Source organism: Littorina saxatilis, linkage group LG4 (genome assembly GCF_037325665.1).
Source record: "Littorina saxatilis isolate snail1 linkage group LG4, US_GU_Lsax_2.0, whole genome shotgun sequence".
Classification (NCBI taxonomy): domain Eukaryota; kingdom Metazoa; phylum Mollusca; class Gastropoda; order Littorinimorpha; family Littorinidae; genus Littorina; species Littorina saxatilis.
In genome coordinates, this window is record NC_090248.1 from 39,277,382 (window position 1) to 39,304,196 (window position 26,815).

The window sequence follows — 26,815 nt, forward strand, 5'->3', positions numbered from 1 at the left end:
AGAACAAGCTTATTATTGATCGGACGCATTTACCCACGTCCTTTTGAGCTGTGTATTGACCACAGTGTGCTCTCTCAGTGGAATAATTTCTATAGGCGCACCGTAAAACTTTTATGTCGTGGTCTGCCTTCAGTAAGGAATCGGGTGAACAAAGCAAGGTTGTCAAGCGACGATCGACCAGAGAAAACAAACACAATATTGATGCTGCCTCAATGCTGTCATGCACTGCTTGACTTATAATCGCCTGAGTGCTCCATGTAAACAGTTCTCACCTTTCAAGTTTTTTGTCTCGGTTTTTGAATCCAGATTTAAATAAGAACACCTTTATTTTTGTTACAGCAACACAGGCTGTGTTGATACAGCAACAAAGGCTTTGTTAATACAGCACCACAGGCTGTGTTGATACAGCACCACAGGCTTTGTTGATACAGCACCACAACACTGGACTTGTTCATACAGCATCACAGGCTTTGTTCATAAATCATCACAGGCAATGTTGATACAGCACCACAGGCTTTGCTCATAAATCATCACAGGCTATGATGATACAGCACCACATGCTTTGCTCATAAATCATCACAGGCTATGTTGATACAGCACCACAGGCTTTGCTCATAAATCATCACAGGCTATGTTGATACAGCGACACAGGCTATGTTGATACAGCATCACAGGCTATGATGATACAGCATCACTGGCTATGTTGATACAGCATCACTGGCTATATTGATACAGCATCACAGGCTATGTTGATACAGCATCACAGGCTATGTTGATACAGCATCACAGGCTATGTTGATACAGCATCACAGGCTATGTTGATACAGCATCACAGGCTATGTAAGTTGAAACAGCATCACAGGCTATGTTGAAACAGCATCATAGGCTATGTTGATACAGCATCACAGGCTATGTAATTGATACAGCATCACAGGCTATGTTGATACAGCATCATAGGCTATGTAATTGATACAGCATCACAGGCTATGTTGATACAGCATCACAGGCTATGTAATTGATACAGCATCACAGGCTATGTTGATACAGCATCACAGGCTATGTAATTGATACAGCATCACAGGCTATGTTGATACAGCACCACAAACTGTGTTGATACAGCACCACAAACTGTGTTGATACAGCACCACAAACTGTGTTGATAGAGCACCACAAACTGTGTTGATACAGCACCACAAACTGTGTTGATACAGCACCACAAACTGTGTTGATACAGCACCACAAGCTTTGTTGATACAGCACCACAGGCTCTGCTGATACAGCACCACAGACCATGTTGATCTATTACATCTATTTTGATACAGCACTACAGGCTTTGTTGGTACAGCACCACAGGCTATGTTAGTACAGCACCACAGGCTTTGTTGGTACAGCACTACAGGCTTTGTTGGTACAGCACTACAGGCTTTGTTGGTACAGCACTACAGGCTATGTTGGTACAGCACTACAGGCTTTGTTGGTACAGCACTACAGGCTATGTTGGTACAGCACTACAGGCTTTGTTGGTACAGCACTACAGGCTCTGTTGGTACAGCACTACAGGCTTTGTTGGTACAGCACTACAGGCTATGTTGGTACAGCACTACAGGCTTTGTTGGTACAGCACTACAGGCTATGTTGGTACAGCACTACAGGCTTTGTTGGTACAGCACTACAGGCTTTGTTGGTACAGCACTACAGGCTTTGTTGGTACAGCACTACAGGCTATGTTGGTACAGCACTACAGGCTATGTTGGTACAGCACTACAGGCTATGTTGGTACAGCACTACAGGCTTTGTTGGTACAGCACCACAGGCTATGTTGATATAGCATCACAGGCTATGTTGATACAGCATCACTGGCTATGTGAATATAGCACCACAGGCTATGTGGATACATCACCAACGCTTAGTTGATACAGCACCACAGGCTATGTGGATATTATCATCTGTGAGTGTGTTTGTGTGTGTGTGTGTGTATGTGTGTGTGTTGGGGAGGGGGGGTAATTGTTGTTTACAATGGTGTGTTTAAATGACATATTGTGTTTATTCAGCATCAATGTAATTTCTCTTTTGAGATTGTAGTAATCTTGCTTACAGTCAGAAACGAGGACAAGCGAGTGCTACATATACGATATACTACTGAATATTACCACACCTCTCTCACAAGTTCTTTTGATATTACCACATCTCCCTCACAAGTTCTTTTATGAATAATAAAATGAACTAAAGTAAACACATCTGTTCAGTCCTTATATTAGTGAACCTTGGTCTTTCAGAGTTTTTGCTTTAGGTCCTTTGACATTTTGTTCTACTGAGCCAATATGTGTTTGACCTACATTCTACAACACAAAGAATTCTACTCTATTGAGTATACATCGGAAAAACACAGTAATACTGACTTTGGTATGTTAAGAAGAACTACAGTGTTGAGTATTATTGCAGTGTTTCTTCAGCTGTTGAACTTCCTCCTTACAAAGTGATTACTGAAAAGGGAAGATTCACCAACATGTACTTGTAATATGCACGGTTAATTCTTTTCGAAATAAAACAAAATAATTTTGTAGGCATAGTTATTTTGTTGGACTGGGTTGTTCTTTTCGAAGCAAAATAACAGAATTTAGCAGCACTTCTTTGCCAGTCACATTGTCTCACAGATCAAGTCTATTAGGCTTGACGATACATCTGCGGCTGCCTGATCAAGTAGTGGTAGAGACTGATGAAGACTGCGTTGGTGTAGACGCACATTCAGGTCCAGCTGCTAGGGGTGAAGGCGTAGCTGTTGGCAGTGGTTGCCCTGGCATAACATGCTGAGTAACCGGTAGCTTTGGTGGAGTGGAGGGCTGAACGTCACCATCTGCGCTGGGTGTAGACACGACAGCAGATCTGTTGTGAGCTGTTGGGAGTGGTTGTCCTGGCATAACATGCTGAGGAACCGGTAGCTTTGGTGGAGTGGAGGGCTGAACGTCACCATCTGTGCTGGGTGTAGACACGACAGCAGATCTGTTGCGTCGGATGTTGCTGTGGTGAGTTTTGATGATGTAGGAGCGGGAGTGGGTTTTTTTGTGACTACCTCCCCAGGGCGCTTCATGTCTCGTATCCAGACAGTCACCTGGCTGAAGAGGAGGTAACTCTCTGGCCTGATGTCAACGGTTGAAGTTCCGCCGTTGGGTTTCTTTGTTGGCTGCCTCTGTTGCCCTGACCGCTTCATGGCCTTGCCTTGCTGGGGCCAGGGTGCTGGGAAGTACTGGAACTCGCGTCTTCAGCTTTCTGCCCATGAGAAGTTCGCTCGGCGAAAGGCCGTTCTGGAGAAGAGTGGCCCGGTACATCAACAGGGCTAGGTAGGGGTCCTTTGCTTTTTTCATTTGAAGTTTTACCGTTTGTACAGCTCTTTCGGCCTCTCCATTGCTCCGTAGATACCTGGGTAAGCTGGTTACATGGGTGAAACCATAGGCAGTGGCGAAGGCAAAGAATTCCTCACTGGAGAACTGAGTGCCGTTGTCACTGACCACTACTATGTTTTTGTCTAAGTGTGTAAACGAAATGAAGTTATGCGTTATTGCGAAGTATAATTTGAGAGTTCTTCACGATTTCTTTTATAAGACGTAGTATTGCGTTATTTTTGAGAGAGAGAGAGAGAGAGAGAGAGAGAGAGAGAGAGAGAGAGAGAGAGAGAGAGAGAGAGAGAGTGTTTCTCTGTCTGTTTGTCTGTCTGTCTGTCCGTGTTCTTCCAGAAGGTCATTAGCGTGGTCAAGATCGACGCTAAGAACGTGGAGTGGCCGGCACTGACCACGATGGTTAAAGAACAACAGCTGGACAATGTCCGTCAGTTTCGGGTAGAGTTCCACGAAGGGTCTGTTACGCAGAGAGGTAGTTACAGTAAAATGTAACACAATACAATATAAAACAGCTTGGTGATCAATCTGAATAAGATTTTTGTTTAAACCAGATTTTTTTTCTTGATATTGCTGGGAGGTTAAAGGCACAGTAAGCCTCCCGTAAACCATCACAGAGCTCCCCGAGCGTCTACATACAGTACAAGCATACTTCCATTTGAACGCTCACCGAACGGGAACATCCTGGCTGCTTTCTGTCGAGCGTGAGACATTTTCAACGAATTTATTTTCGTGGACTTGTTCCTCTACAACAATGGCGCCTCGTTTTGGTGCTGGACGGCTGTTATGAATATGGCAATACCGGAAATCACGCCCGGACAGTAAGCCTCCTAGTAAACCATCACAGATACTGTCAGGCTTTTACACACAGTACAAACACCCTTCCATTTGAACGCTCACCAAACGAGAACATCCTAGGTGCCCTACGTAAAGAGCGAGCAATTTTTAAAGAATTAATTTTGCAGATTGTCTCGAACACGTTTTGGACCCATCCTGAACTCAGGTCAAAAATGAGTTACTTCCCTTCGGGTCTCATTCTATCGATGTAAACTGGCCATAGCCGTGGATCGATGATTGATGATTATCAGAATGTTTTTGGACCGTGGTGCGTTTTTGCGCTAGACCTAACTTTTAAAATCTAAATAATAAATTGACAGCTTGTTACACAAACATTCTTACAAAAGAATTTTTTTTCATCAAGACAAGATCAGTACAATTCGAAGTTGTGAAAGTTTGAAAAAAGAAAAGCCCGGAAGCAGGGTCACGCAAGGGTCGTAGCTAATGACCTTGACCTTAACGTCACCAAAACCAAGGAGATGGTCTTTGACCGTAGGAAGAAAAAGACTCCCCTCTTACCACTCACCATCAGCGGTGAGAACGTAGAGCAGGTTGATTCCTTCAAATTTCTAGGGGTGACCATCTCCAATGACCTTAGCTGGGCTGTTCATACTGACCTTTCAGTAAAGAAGGCCCATCAGCGTCTCTACTTCCTGAGACAGCTGAGGAAGTTCAAAGTGTCCTCCTCCATCATGTCCCAGTTCTACAGGGCTGCTGTAGAGAGTCTCCTTACCTTTTCTATCACGGTTTGGTACAGCAGCTCCTGCCAGTTTGAGAAAGAACAAGTCGCGTAAGGCGAAAATACAACATTTAGTCAAGTAGCTGTCGAACTCACAGAATGAAACTGAACGCAATGCCATTTTTCAGCAAGACCGTATACTCGTAGCATCGTCAGTCCACCGCTCATGGCAAAGGCAGTGAAATTGACAAGAAGAGCGGGGAAGTAGTTGCGCTAAGAAGGATAGCAAGCTTTTCTGTACCTCTCTTTGTTTTAACTTTCTGAGCGTGTTTTTAATCCAAACATATCATATCTATATGTTTTTGGAATCAGGAACCGACAAGGAATAAGATGAAAGTGTTTTTAAATTGATTTGGACAATTTAATTTTGATAATAATTTTTATATATTTAATTTTCAGAGCTTGTTTTTAATCCGAATATAACATATTTATATGTTTTTGGAATCAGCAAATGATGGAGAATAAGATGAACGTAAATTTGGATCGTTTTATAATTTATTTGTTTTTTTTTACAATTTTCAGATTTTTAATGACCAAAGTCATTAATTAATTTTTAAGCCACCACGCTGAAATGCAATACCGAAGTCCGGGCTTCGTCGAAAATTACTTGACCAAAATTTCAACCAATTTGGTTGAAAAATGAGGGCGTGACAGTGCCGCCTCAACTTTCACTAAAAGCCGGATATGACGTCATCAAAGACATTTATCAAAAAAATGAAAAAAACGTCTGAGGATATCATACCCAGGAACTCTCATGTCAAATTTCATAAAGATCGGTCCAGTAGTTTGGTCTGAATCGCTCTACACACACACACGCACAGACAGACAGACACACATACACCACCACCCTCGTCTCGATTCCCTGTCTATGTTAAAACATTTAGTCAAAACTTGACTAAATGTAACAAGTCGCGTAAAGCGAAAATACAATATTTAGTCAAGTAGCTGTCGAACTCACAGAATGAAACTGAACGCAACGCCATTTTTCAGCAAGACCGTATACTCGTAGCGGGGTAGTAGTTGCGCTAAGAAGGATAGCACGCTTTTCTGTACCTCTCTTTGTTTTAACTTTCTGAGCGTGTTTTTAATCGAAACATATCATATCTATATGTTTTTGGAATCAAGAACCGACAAGGAATAAGATGAAAGTGTTTTTAAATTCATTTGGACAATTTAATTTTGATAATAATTTTTATATATTTAATTTTCAGAGCTTGTTTTTAATCCGAATATAACATATTTATATGTTTTTGGAATCAGCAAATGATGGAAAATAAGATAAACGTAAATTTGGATCGTTTTATAAATTTTTATTTTTTTTTACAATTTTCCGATTTTTAATGACCAAAGTCATTAATTAATTTTTAAGCCACCAAGCTGAAATGCAATACCGAAGTCCGGGCTTCGTCGAAGATTACTTGACCAAAATTTCAACCAATTTGGTTGAAAAATGAGGGCGTGACAGTGCCGCCTCAACTTTCACGAAAAGCCGGATATGACGTCATCAAAGACATTTATCAAAAAAATGAAAAAAACGTTCGGGGATTTCATACCCAGGAACTCTCATGTCAAATTTCATAAAGATCGGTCCAGTAGTTTAGTCTGAATCGCTCTACACACACACACAGACACACAGACACACAGACACACAGACACACAGACACACGCACATACACCACGACCCTCGTTTCGATTCCCCCTCGATGTTAAAATATTTAGTCAAAACTTGACTAAATATAAAAACTGGAGAAGGTCGTTAGGGCTGCCAGCAGGATCATTGGCAGAGATCTCCCCTCTATAGACTCCCTTCACATCCTGCGCATGATGAGGAAATGTAGGTCCATCATGCAGGATCCCACACACCCGGCTGGTCATCTCTTCGAGCCTCTGCTCTCGGGGCGCAGGCTCAGAACCCTCAGAATGCCGTACGGCAAGACTCAGAAACAGTTTCTACCCCCAGGCTGTCCTGGCTTTTAATAACCGGAAAATGAACTCTACAGATTGTGACACGTTTTAGGATGCTCTAGGAGTATGGTTTTAGTAGCTGCCATTACATACTGTGATATATAGAGTGGGTTTTAGTATGGTGACACCACTGTGACGCGATGAAGCCAGACTATGTTTTAGCAGCTGGTTTATTACCGGAATACACATCTAGTATGTTTTAGTAGTTTTAGTCGTTCTTTAACCACTGTGGTGTGTTGGAAGAGTTTATTTGTATGTGCTGTTTTAGAGGTACATTTTATCAGTATGGAGCATGTTCAGTTCTTACAGTAGTTGATAGTGGGGGGGGGGGGGGGGATCCTATCTTATTCTGCGTACTTTTATTGTGGTTCCGATAGCTCTTAGAGTTTCATAGTTCTCACCATGTCTGTATAGTGTATGTATTAGTTACTGTGATACCAAATTGTCTTACCCATGTATGTATGATGCTATGCGCCAGTGATGTATGAATGCTATTTATTTTTGTTTTTATCACACAGCAAGCTGCTTTCCTCGTGTATTTTTTATGTTCATTCATGTATTGTACACTTGGCAATAAATTATCTATCTATCTATCTATCTAGCAGACGACGGATTATGCATATCGCCGTTCCTCTCAACAGTCAAAAGCCATCGCTAGAGTTCTTGCGAACCACAGCCGTTTGTTTCGTGAATAAAAACGTGCTATTGTAGATAAGCTCACATCGAGTCGCATTCAAATGACTAACTGACGACTACATTGTGAAAAAGGGAAACTGGATCACACGGGTTCACGATGGCTCAGGGGTAAGATAAACCACGCAAAAATAAATTCTTTGAAAATTGTTCGCTCTTTACGGAGGGCACCTAGGATGTTCAGTAGTATAGACTCATGGTTTCGCACCCCAACGATAATGTTACGTCACTCAATTAGCCGACATGATGCAATAATAAGTGCACATACTCGATGTTACGTCACTCAATTAGCCGTCATGACGCAATGATAAGTGCACACACTCCACAGGGTCCGAGGATATCTAATGGGTTAATTGGTCAAGAATGCTGCAATCCATGAAGACGCTCTATCAGGCCCACAGGGTGTCTAATTAGTTGATTGTTCAGGAATGATATCGTCTAATGGAATAGCTTTATTAGGTGCGTGCGCACGTACGGTACACATGTTCCTATGTGATCCGGGTGGGTTAATTGGTCAAGAATGTCGATGTCCATTTAGACGCTCGATCGTCCACACATGGTGTCGATTTAGTGAATTGTTCAGGAATGATATCGTCTAATGGAAATAGCTTTATTAGGCGCGTGCGCGCATACGTTGGTATGTGCACATGTTCCTATATGATCCGGGCGGGTTAATTGGTCAAGAATGTCACCGTCCATTTAGACGCACTATCATCGACACAGGGTGTCGAATTAGTTAAATGTTCAGGAATTATATCGTCTTATGGAAATAGCTTCTTCGGACGCGTGCGTGCATATGTTCGTATGTGCACATGTCCTCAGGGCCGGACCCAGGGGGGGTTCCAGGGGTTCCGGAACCCCACCCCTGGAAAAAGCATGTACCTTGCTTTGACTTTTACTAGTTTTAGCACCAAAACAATGCTGCTCTTAACCCTCAAAACAAGGACCAGAATGCACCAGATTGCACAGATTTTAACCGTTTTTAAAAAAATGTCCGGGGGAGCATGCCCCCGGACCCCCCTAGTTCGCGCGCCTGCGAAACAGGCGCGCGCTTGTGGCTTCGCCACTTCGCTGATTTGCCCCCCCCAAAAAAGGAGGAACCCCCCCCCCCCTTATAACTCATTTGGTCCGGCCCTGGTCCTATATGTATGTATGTATGTATGTATGTATGTATGTATGTATGTGTGTGTGTGTGTGTGTGTGTGTGTGTGTGTGTGTGTGTGTGTGTGTGTGTGTGTGTGTGTGTGTGTGTGTGTGTGTGTATGGAGAGTATAGTTTTGTTTGTTTTCGTCTCTAGTTAGACCTGCATGCACGCGTTCATACGTACGTATATTAACTCTGTGTGTGTGTGTGTGTGTGTGTGTGTGTGTGTGTGTGTGTGTGTGTGTGTGTGTGTGCACTCTTAACACATCTGGAGACATACGCAGCTGAGATTTCCACTTCACATGTGGCGATAATGCATCCCGGTACAGGGGTGGGAGGGAGTATCGATATGTATCTAGCGGAAAGGGGAAACTTTGAACATATGTCAATCTGGAGAATTAATTTTCAACAGAGATGCTACGGCACGTCTACACGACTGAAGGTATGTATCCAGCTGTGGTTTTTACATTTAGTCAACCTCCCAATGTTCATGTGCACTTACTCATCACTTTTTTTGTTTAACCTGTTGGAGCTTTCATATTCATGTAACATGTTTTGGTTCACATATATTATGTCTGCATAAAATGCTTTTCTGCATGCGAAATATGTCATGACAAGAGTAGAGCCATAAACCCACAATAACATAACGGGCCCCTGACATTACAACACCAGTAAAACAGCTGGTAGGAGTAATAAACTTGTGGAAATGCAACTCCACACTCCTATCCCCCCCCCTCCCCCAGCCCCTCCTCCCCCAGCTCAGATGAAGAGGAGTTGGGTGGCCGAGTGGTAATGCACTTGCGCTCGGAAGCGAGAGGTTGCGAGTTCGACCCTGGGTCAGGGCGTTAGCAATTTTCTTCTTGATTGATTGATTGATTGGGTTCGAAATCCAGGCTGGATTAAAAACACGCTCAGAAAGTTAAAACGATGAGAGGTACAGAAAAGCGTGCTAATGTTCTCAGCGCAACTACTACCCCGCTCTTCTTTTTTTTTTTTCTTTTTTTTCTCTTTTTTTTTTTTTAACCTCAGTTGCATGCAGGTTTGCTACTACAATTATTTTTTTGCCTTTTTATTATATCTTTTTGTTTTTTGTTTTTTTTGTTTTGTTTTTTGTGGCTTGGAGCAAACCTTCTTCATAGGTCTTTTCTTTTCAAATTAAAAACACGCTCAGAAAGTTAAAACGATGAGAGGTACAGAAAAGCGTGCTAATGTTCTCAGCGCAACTACTACCCCGCTCTTCTTGTCAATTTCACTGCCTTTGCCGTGAGCGGTGGACTGACGATGTTACGAGTATACGGTCTTGCTGCGTTGCATTGCGTTTAGTTTCATTCTGTGAGTTCGACAGCTACTTGACTAAATGTTGTATTTTCGCCTTACGCGACTTGTTACTTAGTCCGTTGGGTGGATTGTCGATGCATCGTCAGCAGTCTTGATGGAATATGTCTTGTAACGGGACTGCCTGTGGTTCTCTCATTGGTCAGATAAATGTTCGTATTGTCTATTGGTCAATACAACAACTGCCCATCTTGTCTGGAACATTATCAGCGAGTCTCGACGGTTCTTATTGGACACAAACTGTGTTCGTGTATCTCGCTGGCTTATGTAACACCCCACCATCTTGGCTAAAATCGTATAAAGACAGTGATATTTTCAGCTATCGGTACCTTGCCTCTCTTTACATCTCTAAGGAAACTTCTTCGTCTTCTGATTCGAGCGTCATCATGGCAACCTACAATGGAGAACAAACCACTGATGATATAACCATCATGGCAGCAACATACAAGGGAGAGCAAACCAGCGACGCTAATGACGATATAACCGTCATGGCAACCTACAGCGCCGAGGAAATGGCCGATGCGGCTGAAGCTGCCTCTGCCATGCTTGCAGACGACAGCAATTTTGGACAACTCGTCATTGCAGAGGAAGACAAGTTTGGAGAGCCGGATTTTAAAGGACAAATGTTCTATCCGGTGAACAGTGACGTTTGGGTAACGGCCCAGAGATTCCAAGGAAACATCAAGGTCCACATCCGGAAGTACAACAAGTCGCGTAAGGCGAAAATACAATATTTAGTCATGTAGCTGTCGAACTCACATAATGAAACTGAACGCAATGCCATTTTTCAGCAAGACCGTATACTCGTAGCATCGTCAGTCCACCGCTCATGGCAAAGGCAGTGAAATTGACAAGAAGAGCGGGGTAGTAGTTGCGCTAAGAAGGATAGCACGCTTTTCTGTACCTCTCTTTGTTTTAACTTTCTGAGCGTGTTTTTAATCCAAACATATCATATCTATATGTTTTTGGAATCAGGAACCGACAAGGAATAAGATGAAAGTGTTTTTAAATTGATTTCGACAATTTAATTTTGATAATCTTCTTCTTCTTCTGCGTTCGTGGGCTGAAACTCCCACGTATTTACGTGTATGACCGTTTTTACCCCGCCATTTAGGCAGCCATACGCCGCTTTCGGAGGAAGCATGCTGGGTATTTTCGTGTTTCTATAACCCACCGAACTCTGACATGGATTACAGGATCTTTTTCGTGCGTACTTGGTCTTGTGCTTGCGTGTACACACGAAGGGGGATAAGCCACTAGCAGGTCTGCACATAAGTTGACCTGGGAGATCGGAAAAATCTCCACACTTAACCCACCAGGCGGCCGCGGCCGGGATTCGAACCCTCGACCTTCCGATTAAGAGGCCGACGTCTTACCACCACGCCACAGCGCCCGTCATAATTTTGATAATAATTTTTATATATTTAATTTTCAGAGCTTGTTTTTAATCCGAATATAACATATTTATATGTTTTTTGGAATCAGCAAATGATGGAAAATAAGATAAACGTAAATTTGGATCGTTTTATAAATTTTTATTTTTTTTACAATTTTCCGATTTTTAATGACCAAAGTCATTAATTAATTTTTAAGCCACCAAGCTGAAATGCAATACCGAAGTCCGGGCTTCGTCGAAGATTACTTGACCAAAATTTCAACCAATTTGGTTGAAAAATGAGGGCGTGACAGTGCCGCCTCAACTTTCACGAAAAGCCGGATATGACGTCATCAAAGACATTTATCAAAAAAATGAAAAAAACGTTCAGGGATTTCATACCCAGGAACTCTCATGTCAAATTTCATAAAGATCGGTCCAGTAGTTTAGTCTGAATCGCTCTACACACACACACAGACACACACACACACGCACACACGCACATACACCACGACCCTCGTTTCGATTCCCCCTCGATGTTAAAATATTTAGTCAAAACTTGACTAAATATAAAAAGGCAGCCTGGCATCAGGATAGGACGAAATCTATTTTCCTGGGAAACATACGGGGTGTATGTCTCTCCACGGCGGAATTTAAAACCCTCGTGCAAACGCTACCTATGCTGTGGCTGAGGATCCGGCGCTTGGAAGAAGACAGCCAACTGCCACTCGACCAAGACCAAGACGTGTTGGAGGAAGACCCAGACTCACCTCCTCCTGTCATATTTCAGGATTTTAAAGGACAGGAATTCTTCAAGATTTCGGAGAAGTCCGGAACATTCGCAACCACAAACATTTGGGCTGACAACATCTGGACACACTTCCGGAGCTTCGAGAGGGTGCCACAAACAACAACAACAGAAAGATTTATTCCATCCCTCAAAGGTGTGGGCTTCACCCCAAAAGACTTTTTAATGCTTTGTCGGTGTATGCCACACGTGATTCAACGAATCACAGAATTGTGAACAAACAAACAAAATGCGCGCGTGTGTGTGTGTGTGTGTGATTTTCAAGCTGACGTCATTGTTTTGGTATATAAAATGTTTGAAACAACTCTGTCGTTTTCTTTTTACAGTGTGTGTGTGTGTGTGTGTGTGTGTGTGTGTGTGTGTGTGTGTGTGTGTGTGAAAACTATCAAACAAACAAAATCCACACCAAATACGTTTCCCACAATTTTTATTAACACTCCACACAAACCAAGCAATAATATAAAACAAAACAAAAAAAACATACAAACAAAAGGGTGGTCAAATGTGTGTGTGTGTGTGTGTGTGAAACATAAAAAATATATATATACTAGAATGAATACCCGCTTCGCCGGGTAGCCGGCTTCGCCGGGAAGAAGTACTTAGAGCCGTACGCCGGCTTCGCCGGGTCCGAACAATGGACCCGCCAAGCTTAGGTCCCTCCCAGATTCGTGGAATGGGAACAGCACGAAAATGATTCAGTGGCCATAATGCCATTCCTGACCATATCGAGTCCCATCCTCGTCGACGAATGTAACCGTGTTAATCACCTTTGGAGGCGAACTCCACTCAAACAGGATTGAGCAATTTAGAGCTTATCTGTAAGCCCTTTTGAACTGTTATGGCTTCTCAAAGGAAGGCCAGTACATACAAATACACAAAAGCCGCCAGACCACATCACAAACAGAACTGAACAATCCCCAGGTGTTGCTCACATAGAGAGACACACACACACACACACACACACACACAAACACAGAGAAGCCGTATCCATAGAGAGATAGATGACAGTGTATTTTTCGCGTGGCTATAAATTGATTCGACCTTTGCACTTTTACAGTGAGGATAATTTACAGGTCCAATTTACGTTCTGGACACTGCGGTGACCTTCTAAAAATAGTAACAGAACGCCGGGAATATCCGAAGATGCCCCACTCATACTATAGTGCACCATACGAAGGAAGGGAGGTAAACGCTGAAAACCTGGAGAAGATGAGAAGATAAGGAAGAGTTACTTATAATGGTGAAATGAACACAAAAACCAAATTCGGTTCAGCGCTGCGCGCTGAGAGCACGTGTTGAAATATCTCATCGATGATATTGTGTCCGGGGTGTAGCTGAATACGGTGTCCAAATTTGAAAAAGATCCACCGAGAACTTTGGCTTTGGTGTGTCGGTATGGGGGACCGGGTAGCTGAGGTGGAACCAAAATCGGTTCAGCGCGCACAAAATCGGTTCAGCGCTGCGCGCTGAGAGCACGTGTTGAAATATCGACCAGGTTGTGTCCTGTCCCGGGTCTACCTGAATGTTACACGACCCTTGAGATTGCCACAATTTCTCAAATGTCGTATAGTTGTGTTCTTTTATTCTACGTCGCCCGTCTTCGCAGCAGCAGAAAACAACTCGTCAAATTGAGTTCGAGGATTTATTCAGCATTCAATACATACAACTGCACATCGTAGCAGAACTCAAAAAGAAGCTTTTTTACATACAAATCGCGCTGGCATATATAGTAAATACTCAATCTCGAGAATATTCCAGACCGAACATGATACAACTACATTATACGAGCCGTGCATGGACTAAACTAGCGACATTCTCTATGACGTACATCAAAAGCGCCGACGCACTTAATCCGAACGAACGCCACGAACTCACGACTAAAGCAGCGTGGTAAACAACTTGTTTTGACAGGACTAGAAAGTTCACCTGCATTCTCGTCCAAGCATAAATATTGTGTTTACAAAATATAATATCAGTACTTTCCCACAAAGTACAAAATAGTCAACAACATGCAACACACAAAACTGAACCAAAGCTCAGCAACGGTAGCGTTTCCTAACACTGAATATGCCCACCAAATTTGAAGCAGATCCATCGAGAACTTTGGCCGTGCATCGCGAACTCACACACAGACACACACACAGACACAAGTCGTATATATATATAGATATAAGATTTTATCGAAAAGGAAGTTCGGGATGATAATAATTCACAAACGCATGCACCATGGGATCGTTGTCAGGGCGTGACAAAGCACGTGTAATATGTTCAAATGAAACTTTACGACATCGATGAATTAAATAAAACACGCAGTACTGACCACACACTGAAGTATCTTCTTGAAACATAACGGTATTACATTTTTGCTGAGAACACTGATCGAGTAGATTTTGACACTCTGGAGGTGGTGGCAACCCGTAGCTATCGAAGAATTCTCCACCGGTAGGAAGAGGGCCATCCAGTGTGATCCTGGCAGGTGGGCGGGATCCCAGTTAACCACATAGGCTCCGGGTAAATCTCGCCGATCTATTTTTGTAGGTAGTAAGTCTCTGGCACAAACGTTTTTGACCACACCTCGAGTATGCGGATCAGACTTGAAAATATTCATTAGTTGAATTTGATTCATCAGGTCGAAAAGTCCACCAACACGTTTCTATGTTTATCAACCTCAATGAGAGACTGGAATTCTCCGTGGGCTACCACGTTGACGGTATTGGGCAGAGGGTTGGCAAAATGAATCTCTAGTCTCAGGTTCCCGTGTTTTATAAGCTGTGCGTGACCTCCACCTGCGGCCTCGTCAGGCGTCAAATCAAAAGCAAACAGCGTGTAACCCTCTGCATAGTCGTCGTAGGTAATGTCGTTCCCCTCGTCTCCCTGTGACTTGCCGACCGCTTCGAACAAAGTAAAGTAGCTGCGCGCATACAGACCACGAGCAAAGTCAGGAGTGAGTGGCTTGGCAGGGATTTGCCGACCGTCAATATGCAGAGCAAGGTAGTTGACATCGAGATGCAAGAAATTATACGGATTTCTTCCATATTGTCCGTGAAACGCTTGATTATGTATCAGACCGATGACCAAACGTTGTGGCAGCTGTCCGAGGAAAAGATTTTCCTTATTGATTTGCATATTACCCTGAGGCACAGCGAATATTTTGGTGACAACTCTCTGCACAGGGTATTTGGCGGTGCCTTTTTCGAGAGCGAGGGCGTGCGCCATCTGCACACTGGGTGCCACTTTCACTTTGCGTACAAACAGAGAAACATCAACAAGTTTGACTTTGAAAGCAACACCGTCGGCGTTTGAATGTAAACAGAAGGCGTCTCTGCTTCTGACCAGTTTCATCTTGAGGGCGACACCGTTGACAAAAAGTTTGTCCTGTTGAAACAGATCAAGATGAGGTCTCCCATATAGCTCGACCACGCGACTTTCCGCGACTCGACGGCGTCGTGACTGTAATCCTCTGTTGTGATTGTGTGCCGCTTCCAGATGTCCCTTTGTGTCTTTGTACCAAAGACTGTTTTGTAGTCGTGTGTTTTTTGTGTCGGTTCCGTAGGACATGAGCGTCTCCAGATAGGCGCGATACGGGTAGGTGTTTGTGGACGGCGTGACAAGTGTGTCGTTGAGGTACAGATCCATCTGACTCCAGAGAGAGTGTAAGAGCAGGTTTTCAGGTCCGACATCAGCGTCAGCAGCCAGATTGGTGTCATCGGCATTGGACACTTTTAATCGCACATACAAGTAAGAGGAATTTAGGTCTAGGTATTCGTCTCCGCCGCTCGAGACAAAAAATTCGACAGGACCTGCGTCAGTGAGTGTAGAAAGCGGCCGATACTCTATGTGCTGTCCCCCCAGGATTGTAGTCTGGGTAGGTGGTAGTTGAAAAATGTCCAGTTCTGACTTTGGACAGGGGTGAGAAAATTTGTGTATAAGATGTCCCGCCATGACGTTCTTTCAAGCGAAGATGTCGTTCTTGTGACGCTGTCCACGTTTTGATTTGGTTTTTGTACGTTTCTTGGCTGGAACACCTGGCGGGGATCCTCGTCGATTGAACAATACATCACCTCCGAGTCGCTTTAGTTGTTGTACTCCCCGTCTTTTCAACGCCGTTTTTATATCTCCCCCGGCAGTGACGTCAGACAATACATCGGTACCGAACCTAACAAGTCGTTTAGGCACTTGACTTTTGAGAGTCGGGAGCACGACACTGCGTAATAGACCTTTGAACAATGAACCCAAACCGTGGCTCCTTTGCACGTGGGCGCCAGAAAAATAAGGTAGGTTTTCACCGACCTGTGCGGCATAATAATCATTATACACACCGGGGGAGTCGTTGTATAAGGTTTTCATTGTCACGCGTAAGGTCGGGACCTTAGTTAAAGAGTCACAATCACCTGTCCTGTCTCGAATGGTATGAGCTCCCCTGCGCCGTTTCTTATATTGACGGTGATGTGATCAAAAGCGTTGAAGGCGACAGGAACAAAGTGTATATCATGATAGGTCTGAAAAATAAAATCATCGTGCTTTCCCTTCACAGGCACCATCCGGCGGCGGAGAAACATGCCTTTTTAAGAGAAGCTTATGAGGATGCGACCAAAGAAGCCTACGGATACCTGTTTTTAGACTTCAAACAAACAACCCCCAATGAACGTCGTGTCAGAACTCACGTGTTGGCGGAAGAACCGATTGTGTATGTCCCAAGGGTATAAAAAGCGAAACGCAACAAAATCTGTTTCCAGCATCATCATGGTCGCCTCAACAATACAGACGCGTTTGAGACCTCTTATTCCTTTTCTTCGCGCCAACAGAAGACAGCGAAGACAAATGTTGCAAGAAAAACCTCTCATCCTTGATCGATTATGCGAAATTGTGTTAAATGTACTAAAAGGGAAAGTACCTCTGTCCACAGCTCAGAAGCGTCGCTGGGGACGACACAGACAAGGTCTCCGACGATTAATCAGTCCCAGCATTAACGCCTCACAAAGAATTCAACTCATTCAGTCTGGTGGTTTCTTACCGTTTGTTGTACCCCTAGCTGTCAAGCTGTTGAGTGGACTGATGCAAATATGAACCATACAATCAAGATGAAGCTCGTACCTGTCAACACCAAACATATTCAAGAACCTGTGCACCCCGTGGTTAACAAACTGAATGATTTAAACAACGACATGGAACAAATTCTTAGACACCCCACCCAAAGTTTGGAAGAACAACTACGCTCCTATCAACACATATTACAGCGGTATCGCACTTTCTACGATCAGTACCAACGTCGGCAGCCGGGACTCGCCGCCGCCGCGCCGGACACCGCCGCCGTCACAGACACCGCCGGGTTGTCACCGCCGCCGCAGAAGACCGAGGTGTCACCGCCGCAGCTCGCCGCCGCCGCCGCCAAAAAAGCTGTAGAAACGGAGGTGGTACAAAGCTTACCAAACAATCTTCGTTCGAAAGGGAAAAAACTACTGAAACGATTAAATAGCAACACTTTAACCTACAATCCAAACAACGGTGGTCTTATTCATCGAGGCAACCCCGTTCCTGGCACACATATCTTAGATTTGGTGCACGACGCCGTGCGCTCTCAGAAAAATAGCAACAGAGCGCCTCCACGAGGTTGGGAAGTTTTTGCTCAAGGTTTAAAAGACATCAATATTCCTAGCGAATACATTTCCGATCGTTATCTCGGAAAGTCATGGGAAAATTGGAAACATTAAACACATACTACGAACCCTCACACGCCGGGACCTACGGAGGACAAGACGTTTTTCGACGAGCTTCCAGACTACCTTTGCGTCGTGTGCGATCTTGGTTGCTCAGTCAGGACGCTTACACTCTTCATCGTCCCGTGCGTCGTCGATTTATCAGACGACCTACCATCGTTTCGGGTCCTGGCGTGCAGTGGCAAGCTGACCTGGCTGTTCTCAACAGTCTCGCTCGTCACAACAGCGGACGAAAATATCTTCTGACGGTTATCGACGTCTTTTCAAAGGTGGCTCACACGAGCGCTGCGTTCAAAAACAGGAAAAGAAATCGTCCAAGCTTTTGGAGACATACTCCGACACTCGCAAGTTACCCCCAAGTATCTTCAAACGGACAAAGGGACTGAGTTTAAAAATAAACATTTCCAAGGTTTTCTCAAACAACATCAGATCAATTTCTTCACGACAGAAAACGAAGATACAAAAGCAGCCATCATCGAGAGGTTTCATCGCACCTTCAAAAGTAAAATGTATCGATACTTTACCGCTAACGGTACTAAACGATACGTTGATGTCTTGGAGTCTTTGGTGAAGAATTACAACTCAACCTATCATCGAAGTATTCAAACACAGCCGAGACTCGTTGGGGTTGACAACTTACACCTCGTACATCGAGCTCTCTACGACAAGCATGATGCGCGAGCAATAAAGTCTAAATTCTTAGCCCCGAGTCTGAAGGCTGGAGATCGTGTTCGTATCGCTCGAAGCAAGGTCGCGTTTGATAAGGGTTTTTTACCCGCCTGGACTCGAGAACTGTTTACCGTGCAAAGACGTGTCAACCGCACTCATCCTTACATCTACACCATCGTAGACGACGCTGGGGAACGCGTCAGAGGAACCTTCTACGAACCCGAATTACAACGCGTCGAGGACACGGGTGTGTACGCCGTTGAAAAAATCGTCAGAAGACGTCGTGATCACGTGCTGATAAAGTGGTTGGGGTATTCGGACAATTTTAACAGCTGGATACCTCGCAAAGAAGTGCGTCGCTATAAAAACGTCAGACTTCTCACCAAATCTACTCAGTCGCCATGAACAACCGAGCGTCGTCTTCGTCCACGATCTCGGACGGGAGGACACAGCCTAAACATTTGGTCGTCTTTTTGGCTCAAGTGATTGTCGCTGCAACAGCTATTGTCGCCGCTATATACAACCTCAGCACGACAGACACTAATCAAACCCTTTGGACGTCCATTCTATCGGCTAACATTGGTTATCTGTTACCAAATCCTTCTTTAAAACGGCGACCATGGATCGTTCTTCCTCCGTCTACCTTACTCTCCCCAGCAACGCCTCATTAGACTACTATCCCGACAACACCTTGTCCAGCTTCACGGTCAAAATCGATCCGCCTCTTCACCTCGAAGGGGCCTATGGACAATATGAATCCGTACAACATCTGATTGTGGGTATTCAAAAACAGGTTCCATCTAATTTTAAAAAAACTCTAAAATTTGAGTATGACGAACATTCTCGAAAGGTGACCATCGCTGTTCCCACAAATATGACAGTAACACTATCCAAAAATCTCAGAGACGTCTTCGGGTTTGAAGACGCTACACTCGTCAAATTTACCAGAGGTGTTCGTGTTGCAGACTTGAATCGAGGGTTAACGGCGCTGTATGTGTACGCTAGTGTGGTTCAAGATCGTGTCGTAGGTGACACAAGAGCTCCTTTATTAAGGATGGTGCCTGTGAAGGGAAAGCACGGTGATTTTATTTTTCAGACCTATCATGATATACACTTTGTTCCTGTCGCCTTCAACGCTTTTGATCACATCACCGTCAATATAAGAAACGGTGCAGGGGAGCTCATACCATTCGAGACAGGACAGGTGATTGTGACTCTTCAACTAAGGCCCCGACCTTACGCGTGACAATGAAAACCCTATACAACGACTCCCCCGGTGTGTATAATGATTATTATGCCGCACAGGTCGGTGGAAACCTACCTTATTTTTCTGGCGCCCACGTGCAAAGGGGCCACGGTTTGGGTTCATTGTTCAAAGGTCTATTACGCAGTGTCGTGCTCCCGACTCTCAAAAGTCAAGTACCTAAACGACTTGTTAGGTTCGGTACCGATGTATTGTCTGACGTCACTGCCGGGGGAGATATAAAAACGGCGTTGAAAAGACGGGGAGTACAACAACTAAAGCGACTCGGAGGTGATGTATTGTTCAATCGACGAGGATTCCCGCCCGGTGTTCCAGCCAAGAAACGTACAAAAACCAAATCAAAACGTGGACAGCGTCACAAGAAAGACATCTTCGCTCGAAAGAACGTCATGGCGGGACATCTTATACACAAATTTTCTCACCCCTGTCCAAAGTCAGAACTTCGGCCGCTTTCTACACTCACTGACGCAGGTCCTGTCGAATTTTTTGTCTCGAGCGGCGGAGACGAATACCTAGACCTAAATTCCTCTTACTTGTATGTGCGATTAAAAGTTTCCAAAGCCGATGACACCAATCTGGCTGCTGACGCTGACGTCGGACCCGAAAACCTGCATTTACACTCTCTCTGGGGTCAGATTGATCTATATCTCAACGACACACTTGTCACGCCGTCCACAAACACCTACCCGTATCGCGCCTATCTGGAGACGCTCATGTCCTACGGAACCGACACAAAAAACACACGACTACAAAACAGTCTTTGGTACAAAGACACAAAGGGACATCTGGAAGCGGCACACAATCACAACAGAGGATTACAGTCACGACGCCGTCGAGTCGCGGAAAGTCGCGTGGTCGAGCTATATGGGAGACCTCATCTTGATCTGTTTCAACAGGACAAACTTTTTGTCAACGGTGTCGCCCTCAAGATGAAACTGGTCAGAAGCAGAGACGCCTTCTGTTTACATTCAAACGCCGACGGTGTTGCTTTCAAAGTCAAACTTGTTGATGTTTCTCTGTTTGTACGCAAAGTGAAAGTGGCACCCAGTGTGCAGATGGCGCACGCCCTCGCTCTCGAAAAAGGCACCGCCAAATACCCTGTGCAGAGAGTTGTCACCAAAATATTCGCTGTGCCTCAGGGTAATATGCAAATCAATAAGGAAAATCTTTTCCTCGGACAGCTGCCACAACGCTTGGTCATCGGTCTGATACACAATCAAGCGTTTCACGGACAATATGGAAGAAATCCGTATAATTTCTTGCATCTCGATGTCAACTACCTTGCCCTGCATATTGACGGTCGGCAAATCCCTGCCAAGCCACTCACTCCCGACTTTGCTCGTGGTCTGTATGCGCGTAGCTACTTTACTTTGTTCTAAGCTGTGTGCAAGTCACAGGGAGACGAGGGGAACGACATTACCTACGACGACTATGCGGAGGGTTACACGTTGTTTGCTTTTGATTTGACGCCTGACGAGGCCGCAGGTGGAGGTCACGCACAGCTTATAAAACACGGGAACCTGAGACTAGAGATTCATTTTGCCAACCCTCTGCCCAATACCGTCAACGTGGTAGCGCACGGAGAATTCCAGTCTCTCATTGAGGTTGATAAACATAGAAACGTGTTGGTGGACTTTTCGACCTGATGAATCAGATTCAACTAATGAATATTTTCAAGTCTGATCCGCATACTCGAGGTGTGGTCAAAAATGTTTGTGCCAGAGACTTACTACCCACAAAAAAATAGATCGGCGAGATTTACCCGGAGCCTATGTGGTTAACTGGGATCCCGCCCACCTGCCGGGATCACACTGGGTGGCCCTCTTCCTACACCCAGTTACCGGTGGAGAATTCTTCGATAGCTACGGGTTGCCACCACCTCCAGAGTGTCAAAATCTACTCGATCAGTGTTCTCAGCAAAAATGTAATACCGTTATGTTTCAAGAAGATACTTTAGTGTGTGATCAGTACTGCGTGTTTGATTTAATTCATCGATGTCGTAAAGTTTCATTTGAACATATTACACGTGCTTTGTCACGCCCTGACAACGATCCCATGGTGCATGCGTTTGTGAATTACTATCATCCCGAACTTCCTTTCCGATAAACTTGATTCATTATTGTATATTTATGTTTCACACACACACACACACACACACACACACACACACACACACACACACACACACACACACACATTTGACCACCCTTTTATTTGTATGTATTTTATATAATTGCTTGGTTTGTGTGGAGTGTTAATAAAAATTATTGAAAACGTATTTGGTGTGGATTTTGTTTGCTTGATGTTTGATAGCTTTCACACACACACACACACACATACACACACACACACACATACACACACACACAGTTGATATACGTACGTACGAATGCGTGTATGCAGGTCTAACTAGCGACAAAAACAAAACAAAACTATACTCTACATACACACACACCCACACCCACACACACACACACAGACAATACGAACATTTATTTGACCAATGAGAGAACCACAGGCAGTCCCGTTACAAGACATATTCCATCAAGACTGCTGACGATGCATCGACAATCCACCCAACGGACTAAGTAAAAACCACAGCTGGATACATACCTTTAGTCGTGTAGACGTGCCGTAGCATCTCTGTTCAAAATTAATTCTCCAGACAGACATATGTTCAAAGTTTCCCCTTTCCGCTAGATACATATTGATACCCCCTCCCACCCCTGTACCGGGATGCATTATCGCCACATGTGAAGTGGAAATCTCAGCTGCGTATGTCTCCAGATGTGTTAAGAGTGCACACACACACACACACACGTATGAACGCGTGCATGCAGGTCTAACTAGCGACAAAAACAAACAAAACTATACTCTCCACACACACACACACACACACACACACACACACACACACACACACACACACAGAGAGACACACACAGAGACACATACATACATACATACATATAGGAACATGTGCACGCACGCGTCCGAAGAAGCTATTTCCATTAGACGATATCATTCCTGAACAATCAACTAAATCGACACCCTGTGTGGACGATCGTGCGTCTAAATGGACGTCGACATTCTTGACCAATTAACCCACCCGGATCATATAGGAACATGTGTACCGTACGTGCGCACGCACCTAATCAAGCTATTCCATTAGACGATATCATTCCTGAACAATCAACTAATTAGACACCCTGTGGGTCTGATAGGGTGTCTAAATGGACGGCGGCATTCTTGACCAATTAACCCATTAGATATCCTCGGACCCTGTGGAGCGTGTGCACTTATCGTTGCGTCATGACGGCTAATTGAGTGACGTAACATTGAGTATGTGCACTTATTATTGCATCATGTCGGCTAATTGAGTGACGTAACATTATCGTTGGGGTGCGAAACCATGAGTCTATACTACTATGTTCTCAATCGGTGAGTGTTTAAATGAAAGGGTGTTGGTACTGTGTGTAAAAGCCTGACCGTATCTGTGATGGTTTACGGGAAGCTTACTGTGCCTTTAACGCAGTGTCAAAAAAGACTTTCTATAGCAATGTTCAGTTGAGTAATCGCACCTCTTATTCAACTGACGCATTCGTCCCCTAATTTGAGAGCATAGAAAATACACATGGCAACGAATCTTGTAGTGAGGGTGCAGGGATTTTCCAGAAGTGTTTTTAAAGATAGTTATACTCCTTCCGTTCGACATTTCCATATAATTATATATAAACAGTATATATACTTTTCACGGAGATCCAGATAGACAGGGCATGCAAACAAAAAATGCGTGCGCGCGCGTGTGTGTGTGTGTGTGTGTGTGTGTGTGTGTGTGTGTGTGTGTGCGTGCGTGCGTGTGTGTTTGTGTGAGTGTGTGTGTGTGTGTGTGTGTTTATATGCGTGCGTGTGTGTGTGTGTCTGTGTATGTTTACGTGCGTGCGTGTGTGTGTGTGTGTGTGTGTGCGCGTGCGTGCGTGTGTGTGTGTGTGTGTGTTGAGAGAGTTTGTGTGTGTGTGTGTGTGCGGGTGCGAGTGTGAGCGCTTGCACGTACACGCGTGTGTGTGTGAGTGTGTGCTTGTGTGTGTGCCTGTTCGTGCGCGCGCGCGTGTGTGTGTGTGTGTATGTGTGTGTGTGTGTGTGTGTGATTGCCAAGCAGGAACCCAACCATAATTATGTGATGAGCAACCAACACTGTGGGTTTCAGTTCAACTATGCAGGGGCCGGGAAGTAGCTCAGTGTGTAGCGCGCTGGCTTTGTATCTGGTTGGTCGCTATCAGCGTGAGTTCGAACCCCACGTTCGGCGAGAGATTTATTTCTCGGAGTCCGAACACCCCCGTGTGCACACATGCGCACGAAAAAGATCCCAAGTTCACAGCGAAAGTCTCAGGGCTTGGAAAACACGAAGACACGCATGCATCATCTCTCGTCTCTGATTATCATGATCGTATTTCGATACTTTGACAAGACAAACCCAATGCTGGTGTGTCGAAGAAGACAGCCACAGCGGGCTTGTTCGAGTCAAAGTATCACACCATATCCTCAGCGTATTACCAATACCTGTCCCAATATAAGCCAACTGGTCTAAGAGGACTTATAATAGTCAGTCAGTCAGTCAGTCAGTCAACTATGCAGGGCTTTGGTTCAAGGGAAATAATCACTATATTCCCGCGAATGGCTTGGATGAGTTGTGTCCCTTATACCAAAAAGATCGTTTTCCACACTTCAACGATGGAGATGCAACTGTACAATATTAACAGCTATTGTATTGTGCTTTCAGCGTAGCAATATAGGGTCCGATATTTAGACGAGACAAGTATAGATCTAATGCCGACGAGTCGAAGACGAGTCGAACCCTATTGCTACGCTGAAAATGTGGTCTGGGTGGCCGAGTGGTAACGCACTTGCGCTCGGAATCGAGAGGTTGCGTGTTCGACCCTGGGTCGGGCCGCTATTTTCTCCCCCCTTTCCTAACCTAGATGGTGGGTTCAAGTGCTAGTCTTTCGGATGAGACGAAAAACCGAGGTCCCTTCGTGTACACTATATTGGGGTGTGCACGTTAAAGATCCCACGATTGACAAAAGGGTCTTTCCTGGCAAAATTGTATAGGCATAGATAAAAATGTCCATCAAATACCCGTGTGACTTGGAATAAAGGCCGCGAAAGGTGAACATTCGCCTAACAGGCTTGAGGTTTGCTGGTCGATGTGAATGCGTGATATATTGTGTAAAAAATTCCATCTCACACGGCATAAAGCGCTTTGAACTTCGGATAAGGCGCTATATAAATAAAGAGAATAAAAAAAAAAAAAAATAAAAAAAAAAATACAATAGCGTTAATATAGCTGTTCTGACCTTGATTTGTTGTTCCAAATATGCTTACAAAATGACAGTTTTTGCGTCGATGCGTTGATCTCAGGTTTTGATAGCAGACGCCGTTTCTTATGCGCATTAGTTTTGCGCAGGCGCCACACTGACTTGGGAAAATAACCTCGATTTGAGAACACAGCTGTTAAACGGGTTTTAACATAGAAGGGGGAGACGAGGGTCGTGGTGTAATATCTGTGTGTGTGTGTGTGTGTGTGTGTGTATGTGTGTGTGTGTGTCCGTCTGTGTGTCTGTGTGTGTGTGTGTAGAGCACTTCAGAGTAAACTACTGGACCGATCTTCATGAAACTTTACACGAGAGTTCCTGGGAATGATATCCCCGGACATTTGTTTTCATTGTTTTGATAAATGTATTTGATGACGTCATATCCGGCTTTTTGTAAAAGTTGAGGTGGCACTGTCACACCCTCATTTTTCAATGAAATTGATTGAAATGTTGCCGGACTTCGGTATTGCATTTCAGCTTGGTGGCTTAGAAATTAATTTATGACTTTGGTCATTAAAAATCTGAAAATTGTAAAAAAAAATTTTTTTTATAAAACGTTCCAAATTTACGTTCATCTTATTCTTCATCATTTTCTGATTCCAAAAACATATAAATATGTTGTATAGCTATTCTGATGAACACGTGGGGGAATTCGGGGGCTGTGATTGGATGGTCTCTTCCGATCATCAAAGCATAATGCTACGGAAGTCGGCCATTTTTGCCAATATCCAAAAGCATATTGGCAATAACAAAGACGCATGGTTCCGGTTTACCCATTTGTACCACACGATGTTTCAATCGACAACAGCTAGCATACACTGACAAATTGAAATTCTTCTCGGGAATGTTTTTCAGCTTTACAAATGTCGATAGCATACCCTTTTCTGCTAACTTCCCGATGAAACCAATAAACCAATTATGTTCTGTCCCTAAACACCACAAAATGCCCAATGTCGAAAGATGTAGTACAAACAGGGCTAAACGGTACAGCCGTTGTTGTGTGCCTGTGTGAGCTCACAGTTACCGACTGACACAAACTTTCGCATTCGGCTTTTCTTATTTCGTAACTCCACACTAAATACCCCACTTCCTCTCTGAAGTATTGATGTACAACCCATGGCACTAACATTCATGTAGTCGTTTATAACTGAGGTTGAAAAATTCGCTTCATGACGAGACAAGTATAAATGCCATTCACCCAAACTGAAAAATTCGCTGCCGTCTGCTCGCGTTGTACGGATTAGCTGTTCTCTTCTCCTCCCCTTGTTGCATCCTAGTTCTTCAGTTGTTTCTAGTTTTCCGTTGATGTTGTGTTTTGGTCTTCTTCATAAGTAGTCTTGTTCAAAGTGGACACCTCTGCTTGGAACAGCCAGATGACCGACACCTTGCTCAGCGGATCTGCCTTACGTCACTTCCGTCAGTTGGGGAGCGTCAGGCAACAGCAGCCGTCTCTCTTCTCCCACACCAAGACTACCAACATGGCGGCGGTGGGCGACGGTCTGCGTC

General features: G+C 44.3%; 2 protein-coding genes across 2 annotated transcripts in view; both read right to left on the minus strand.

Moving 5' to 3' along the window:
• Window positions 1–26,815, minus strand: part of LOC138964719 (uncharacterized) — a 79,190-nt gene that overhangs the window by 38,589 nt on the left and 13,786 nt on the right. The gene's annotated exons all lie outside the window — the stretch shown is intronic.
• On the minus strand, window positions 14,913–15,923 carry LOC138965584 (uncharacterized protein F54H12.2-like). The gene has a single exon (XM_070337767.1). It carries the CDS (start codon window positions 15,921–15,923, stop codon window positions 14,913–14,915), a length of 1,011 nt encoding a protein of 336 aa, XP_070193868.1.